The following is an 8,047-nucleotide window of genomic DNA, read 5'->3' as shown; positions in this document are numbered from 1 at the left end:
CCAGGAAGACCAAAGGAAAGTCTCCTAAGGTGTTATCGCCATGGGAAGGCCCATATGGCATAGTGGATCGTCTCTCAGACGTGACTTTCCGGGTAAAATGTGGTCGGCGAGGTAAACCAAAAGTGGTGCATGCCAACAGGCTTTGGCGTTATCACGGTCCAGGACATTTCAGTTGGGACAAAGTGAACAAAGGAACAAATGACGCTGCTGAAGACGTGACACCTGAAGAAGCCACCGTCGAAGAAGAAACTACTCAGTTTTGAGAAAGGAAACAGTGAAGCTCTTGATGAAGTTACTACCACTGATGTGACTGTTACCGATGATAGGACATTTCCTGATGAAGTAGATAAACCCCACGTGAAGCAGAAGCCAACGAGACGGAGACCAGTACGGAAGAAGATACGTCCCGTAAAATTAAGAGACTTTGTTGAATTGTAATTTTGTGTCTGTAATTATGTAAAGTTAATTAAGTTATTGTTAATTGTTATTGGTTTATTATAAGTAGCAATTGTTCAAGACGAACAATACTAAGGAGGGGCAGTGTTGCGTCATCGAGGTCACGTGTGGCGCCACCTATTTTCTAGAACTATCCTGTACCTTGGCGAATGCTCCAGTATTTACTAGATATAGGGTAGTCTGGTATATAAAAGAGGGTGACAACGGGAAGAATGATGTAATGTGTGTGTGTAGATAGTGAGTAATTGAACTGCAGTCAGAAGTATTGTTGACGTTCGTTGATATAGCGTTTGTTTTAGCGTATTTTGTTGAAAATAAGTGTATCGTAAAGTTGTATTCGGAAAGAATAAACCAGTTTTATTAAGTAAAGACTTGTGTCGCTAAAGTTTCGTCGGAACGAAGTTACGGGAAGTTAATTAACAAACGGAGACGTAACAGTATGTTCTTTTTTTTTTTTGACACAACAGAAAACATTCAGTTATAATTAAACATGCATATGATTCTCCCCCTTTTTTACCTTATTGCATACACCAAATACTTTCTGGGTTTATTTTCGTTTTGATAGCTTTGTCCCATGTATATTAAGCTTAATTTTATAAAAATATTAGTTTATCATTCTTCCCAGATTGCGAGCATCCTCATTAGAGACGACTGTTCTACTTACATTAAATACATAAGTCAGAATTACGTTTTAGCATCAAATCATAAATAGACTCTTTGTAAGTCTTTAATACGTGATCACTGGGTAAAACTTACTCTAACATGATATTTTATTTTTTACGATACCTCTAACGTAGGTACAGGATTATTTCCTTTACTTATAAACAAAAATATAAAGTCTTCTTTCCAGAGAGAGATAATGTAACCTACTTTGCAATTTTCCTGTATAACTGAATCAGTTTTCGATGTTCTCCAATAATGCGGTAGGTGTCTTCATGAAGTTTAACCACCATAAAGTAAATTGGTGTATTGGGATCCGTTGGATTAAGATACAATTCACTTGCACCTAAATAAGGAATATGATACCAAAATATGTCAGCAGTTTCCAGCTATGATGGATATGAATCATAACACACTTACCATTATAGTTAATATTCCAAATTTAGCCTCATACTGTAGTGTCTGTACCAGAAGCCAATGCAGATTGAATCCGCCATCATATGAACAACTTGGATTAATATAATTCTTTTTGGAAACTTGTCTAAGTTCATAAATATATAAACATAGTTCGAAACGACCATCTTTTTAATTTACACGATAAAGATAATTTTACTTGAGACTGAATACACTCGACATGTTTCGAAGATCTTCAAGAGGAATAAGATCACAAGAATTACCGTTCTCTATGATCATGCCACCACATCAACAATAAGACTACAAGAATTACCGTTCTCTATGATCATGCCACCACATCAACAATAAGACTACAAGAATTACCTTTCTCTATGATCATGCCACCACACCAACAATAAGACTACAAGAATTACCGTTCTCTATGATCATGCCACCACATCAACAATAAGATTACAACAATTACCTTTCTCTATGATCATGCCACCACATCAACAATAAGATCACAAGAATTACCTTCTCTATGATCATGCCACCACATCAACAATAAGATTACAACAATTACCTTTCTACATGATCATGCCACCACATCAACAAATACAAGAATTACCTTTCTCTATGATCATGCCACCACATCAACAATAAGATTACAAAAATTACCTTTCTCTATGATGATGCCACCATATCAACAATAAGATTACAAAAATTACCTTTCTCTATGATCATGCCACCACATCAACAATAAGACTACAAGAATTACCTTTCTACATGATCATGCCACCACATCAACAAAATACAAGAATTACCTTTCTCTATGATCATGCCACCACATCAACAATAAGGTTACAAGAATTACCTTTCTCTATGATCATGCCACCACATCAACAATAAGATTACAAGAATTACCTTTCTACATGATCACGCCACCACATCAACAATCGGATCATACAAAAAACTCAGAATATAACAGCCCTTTTATTTTCACGTATATGGAGCTTTAAAATTCTTTTCTGAATAAAAATTACGTAACGAAACATTATTGTTGAAACATGTAACAGTTGATATATATTATTGATAGAGCAGTGAAGAAACCTATGAAACAGACGTGTCGTAACAATGTGGTTAGTGTAGCTAAAAAAAGCAAGAAAAGAAAGTTGATTTCACCCTTCTTCCTGGTTTATCCTCTAAATTTCGCAGCATTTTTAAAAACCAACGAAGTTTTATCCTATATAAAATAAGATTAAGATAAATAAGATGAATCAGTTATTAAATTTAACTAAGGACAAAGTGAATCTACTGAAACAAAAAAAAGGGTATTTACAAAATAATTTGTGAATGTGAAAGCATATATATTGGTCAGACTAAAAGGAACCCAAAATACAAAGTGAATGAACATAGACGAAATGTAAAAACAAAAATAGACATTTCACCATTAGCCTGACATGTTAGTGTGAAACAGCACACGATCCAATGGGAGTTATTAACTCAATCTAGCCCCCCAGGTACACAGCGGTATGTCTGCGGACTTACAACGCTAGAATCCGGGTTTCAATACCCTTGTTGGACAGAGCACATATAGCCCATTGTGTAGCTTTGTGCTTAATTATAAACCAACAAACAAACAATACAAAAATAAATTGTAACTTATGTCACGTTTTGTAGGCCGGATTCTTTACAGTAGGTGTCTGTGACTTGTTGGCAATAAATTTCAACAATATTTAGACAGCACACAATCCACCTGTTTTAAAATAATATATTCAAAATATGTCAAACATGTGTACAAAAATTCGCAACCAGAACTACAAATAATTGTCCTTTTTTTCGTCAACATCCACAAACGCGGGTTCAATAACTTTATATTAGAACACCCTTTAACAAGTTAAATTATTCTCCTCTATCTCTGTTATTACTATACAGTCTACGATTATAACACTTTAAAAGTCGCACTATTCACCCTTTATGACAAAACTTACAAACACAATCTAGATCTCTATCTTACTAGCTTTGTCATATTTTGACTTCCACTAACTTGGTCGACTATATATATATATATATATATATTACCCGACTGAGGCCTATAAATTTATACAAAATAATGAGACGTTATGATGTAACAATACTCACTTAAAGCGACGAAAAAAATTCAGAAGGTTCAATTCAATCCAATTGAACTACGCAACAAATGATTCGTAAAAAGTTACGTAAGCAAACTTGCCATAACTATCGCCTCTAAAAATACTAAATTTAACACTTTATAGCTATCTAAAACATAACTCTCATATTAAATTTAAATGAAACATTCGTGTGTATCTAACATCTTAGAATTTCGATCTGGTGGAGTGATCTTGTCTACCCATGCTGGTGCATATGTCAAACTCAATATGATTGTTCTTTATTTCAACATCAGACACCTAGAGGAAACCCACCAATTAACTGAAAATATAAGAAGTCAATCAACCAAAATACATTAAAAACAAAACATGACAAGGAGGAAAAATCAACAATATGCCAAGTATGCTTTAGAACAAAAACGATCACAATTATAGCGATATTGTAGATTTTTCACGTGTATCAGAATTCTTAATATTCTATAATACAATATAAGGGAGAAGTAGCCCATCTGCGTCGTTGTAGTTTTTATTTGAAAATTGTTTTTATAATTATCTAATTAGAAGAAGTAAGTGTATCTCTTTAAATTAATGAATATGATTATTTCACTTTTCAAACTAACGCTTTATTAAGGTGGAAAAAAGAGACACGTATTATTGGATCTGAAAATAATAATAGTTACCATATTGACTGATAGAGCACGTTATTAAAACCCAGGTATCATAATTGGAATCCTTCCAAATTGGTGTACACCCAGCAGCAGCAGATTCATCGTGTACTAACACCCACAGCAGACCACCATCGTATGATTGCAAATCGGTTCCCGCTGCTGTTACCAGAAATAGCGAAAAGATTCTAAACAAATAAGAGAAAAGAAAGACAAAACTTAAGTTGTTAATTCACACGCCCTCTTAGCAACAATAGTCACGTGGGTTAGCGTGCCCACTTAGCAACAATGGTCACATGGATTAACCTACCCTCGTAGCAACAATAGTCACGTGAATTCACATGCCCTCTTAGCAACGATAGCCACGTAGGTTAGCGTGCCAACTTAGCATCAGTAGTTACGTGGATTAACCTACTCTCTTAGCAACGATAGTCACGTGAAATCACACGCCCTCTTAGCAACAATAGTCACGTGGGTTAGCGTGCCCACTTAGCAACTATGGTCACATGGATTAACCTACCCTCGTAGCAACAATAGTCACGTGAATTCACATGCCCTCTTAGCAACAATAGTCAGTGGGTTAGCGTGCCCACTTAGCAACAATAGTCAGTGGGTTAGCGTGCCCACTTAGCAACACTAGCTCCGTGGATTAACCTACCCTCGTAGCAACAATAGTCACGTGGATTAGCAATGAAAGTCATATTTCAAACTTGTGAGAGTTCAAATCGGCCTTTACCAGTTAGTATTTCAAGAAAAAAACCACGTGACTATCGTTGCTAAGAGATAGGTTAATCCACGTAACTACTGATGCTAAGTTGGCACGCTAACCCACGTGGCTATCGTTGCTAAGAGTAATTCCTCGCGTGAACGATACACAATCTCTGAAAAAGTATATAACTCGTTCTTAATTCTACTTTGTTAAACTCTGAAAGCTGGCGAAAGAATGGAACCAGTAGCTCTATTTGTAACAAAAATCAAGAAATGCTTCAATTATTTTATCTTTGGTCCCATTCCTCTCAATTAATCCATTACGAATTTCAAATAAGCACTAGCATTTTAGATCTGAAATCTGTAACGGACTAGCTGAGTTTGTTTGTTGTGAGATTTGTGCAAAGCTACTCGAAGGCTATCAGCACTAGACGTCCCTAATTTTGGAGAGTAAGACTACGGTGCAGACAAGTAGTGAACACCACCCGCTCTTGTACAGCTATTCGAAGGCTATCAGCACTAGACGTCCCTAATTTTGGAGAGTAAGACTATGGTGCAGACAAGTAGTGAACACCACCCGCTCTTGTACAGCTACTCGAAGGCTATCAGCACTAGACGTCCCTAATTTTGGAGAGTGAGACTACGGTGCAGACAAGTAGTGAACACCACCCGCTCTTGTACAGCTACTCGAAGGCTATCAGCACTAGACGTCCCTAATTTTGGAGAGTAAGACTACGGTGCAGACAAGGTAGTGAACACCACCCGCTCTTGTACAGCTACTCGAAGGCTATCAGCACTAGACGTCCCTAATTTTGGAGAGTAAGACTACGGTGCAGACAAGTAGTGAACACCACCCGCTCTTGTACTACTCTTTACCAAAGAACAGAGAAAATGGTCGGCATATTATAACGCCCCCACAACTGAAAAAAAAAAACGAACATATTCGGCGACAGATTTCGATCCCGCGACCTCCAGATTGTGAATCGAATGCTCTAATCACTAGGCTATGTCGATTGATTAATAGGAATATGAAAAAGAAAACTCAGTGCAACGTTATTTGTATCAAAATTTTAGTAGTATGACCTAAATTTTTAGGGTCAGATACCCTCGGAGTCATTGATATTCTTCCCTAATTCTGAACTACTGACCAGAGAGGTGCAGACAGAAACAATCAGATCTGAAACCTTGAATTCAGACATAGCCGTCCCCAAACTAGTGAGCAGAGAGATGCAGCCTTAAACGTTCAGATCAGAAACCCTAGGATTCAGGTATAGCCGTTCCTAATTCTGCTCTACTGACGAAGGATGGTAGGTGGTAGGGTGCTGTTAACGGTCTTCTTTTCGTCTGATCAGTAGTTAAAATTTAGGGACAGCGGAAAATAGGATACCCTTAGTTGTTTTGGTGTAAATATGGCGTAAATATCAATCGTAGACTTCACAGGACCAGGCGTGTAGTCGTGTAGGTGTACTTATTTGGAATACGCCAGTAGGTAGGTACAAGTTCTATTTATATAAATTAAACAATCGATATTCAAAGCACAGTTTACCATCAGTTTTTATTTGCCTAGTGTAGATCAGAGGGTTCATAGTTCGCGGCTCGTTACTGAGAAGTCGCACCCCCGCACTTATGAGCCTACTATTCGATTAGAGTAGCCCAATAGATGGCGGTGTGTGGTGGTGACTAGCTGCCTCCAATCTAGTCTATAGAACTAGTAGTTGGAACACCTTCCTATGGCTTCAAGTAGAGGAGTGTTGCGCACCTGCTAGTTTATCAACATGTTTTAACATAAAAACAGTGAGAGCTTAAGGAATCATAACGCTAAAATCTGGGGTTCGAGGACCAACGGTGGACAGAGCGCTGATAGCCCATTGCGTATCTTGACGCTAAAACAGCAACAGTAACAATTGTTTCGTCTCTTGATACCTCAGCGGTTTACGACGATAGAATTCTAGGTTCGATTCCTGCTTTCCGATGAGCTGAAATGACTTATATAATCACACTAATGTATAAATAACTCATTTTAATAACATCTGTACTATATATTAACAACATCTGTACTATATATATACTATGTGTTTTATGTTTTAACCAATTATTCATGGCTCCAAATAAGAAAATATCTTTCTTACCCCAAAAATAGTTTAGTTCTAAATCGACGAGCAGCAGACAAGAAGCCTACTTTTTTAAGTTTCATTTTGACTCTCAACGCAAGTCTAGGTTCTTCTACTGAAGTCAGATTTCTGAAAATTCAAAGCATTATTGCGAGGTTGTTTTTTTTTTTTTCAGCCGACTTTGCGGAATAAATAAGTGACGTTGATATTTTCATTTGAAATGAGATTTTATTGGTTATGAAAATACTGGACATACCAAAGAAGTAATCAGTGTATTACGTTATTTTAAATTAGGCAATACTGCTGAGTTAATATTTACGAATTTTTGAAAATAAGCTGACTCGGTGCTGTTACAACAAATTCATAACTAATGTATTTTTTTTTCAAGTACTTTTATAATATGAATGTTTTAAAATATCACTTGACACCATAGCCTTAACTGACCATAATCAGAAAAAAAAGGGCATGTCCATAACATCTTTTTTTTCCCCAAACATTATCACAAAATGAAATTTTTTAGAGGCTCTGATGTTCATGTACAACGTATCAATAAATCATAGTTTTCTAGGGCCCTCCAGTGGCGCAGTGGTATGTCTGTGGACTTACAACGCTAGAATCCGGGTTTCGATACCCGTGGTGGGCAGAGCGCAGATAGCCCTTTGTGTAGCTTTGTGCTTAACTTCAAACAAACAAACAAGTTCTCTAGGTGCTGCCCCCCAGCGGCACAGCGGTATGTCTGCGGACTTACAACGCTAGAATCCGGGTTTCGATACCCGTGGTGGGCAGAGCACAGATAGCCCATTGTGTAGCTTTGTGCTTAATTACAAACAAACTCAATCTAATATTCGAGCTAAGTTACTGAGGGCTATCTATCTGTGGTATCAGTTTCGAATTTTGAGCTGATAGACTAGGGGGAAGTCAGTTA

The 8,047-nt window shown here is 37.1% G+C and overlaps 1 protein-coding gene across 1 annotated transcript in view; it reads right to left on the bottom strand.

Annotated features, from left to right (window-relative positions):
- Nucleotides 1-7,223, bottom strand: part of LOC111088096 — a gene marked incomplete at its 3' end in the record, with an annotated part of 9,039 nt that extends 1,816 nt beyond the window's left edge. Inside the window, exons 1-3 of the mRNA XM_022397051.1 lie at nt 7,141-7,223; nt 4,319-4,491; nt 1,327-1,462 (exon numbers count right to left, since the gene is read on the bottom strand). Coding sequence (XP_022252759.1) covers nt 1,327-1,462; nt 4,319-4,491; nt 7,141-7,205 — 374 coding nt within the window. The remainder of the gene's footprint in view (nt 1-1,326; nt 1,463-4,318; nt 4,492-7,140) is intronic.
- Between the last annotated feature and the right edge of the window lie 824 nt (nt 7,224-8,047).

Source organism: Limulus polyphemus, unplaced genomic scaffold (assembly GCF_000517525.1).
Source record: "Limulus polyphemus unplaced genomic scaffold, Limulus_polyphemus-2.1.2 Scaffold3113, whole genome shotgun sequence".
Lineage (NCBI taxonomy): Eukaryota > Metazoa > Arthropoda > Merostomata > Xiphosura > Limulidae > Limulus > Limulus polyphemus.
The sequence above is the reverse complement of the archived record's forward strand: the minus strand, read 5'-3'. Positions and strand labels throughout refer to the sequence as shown.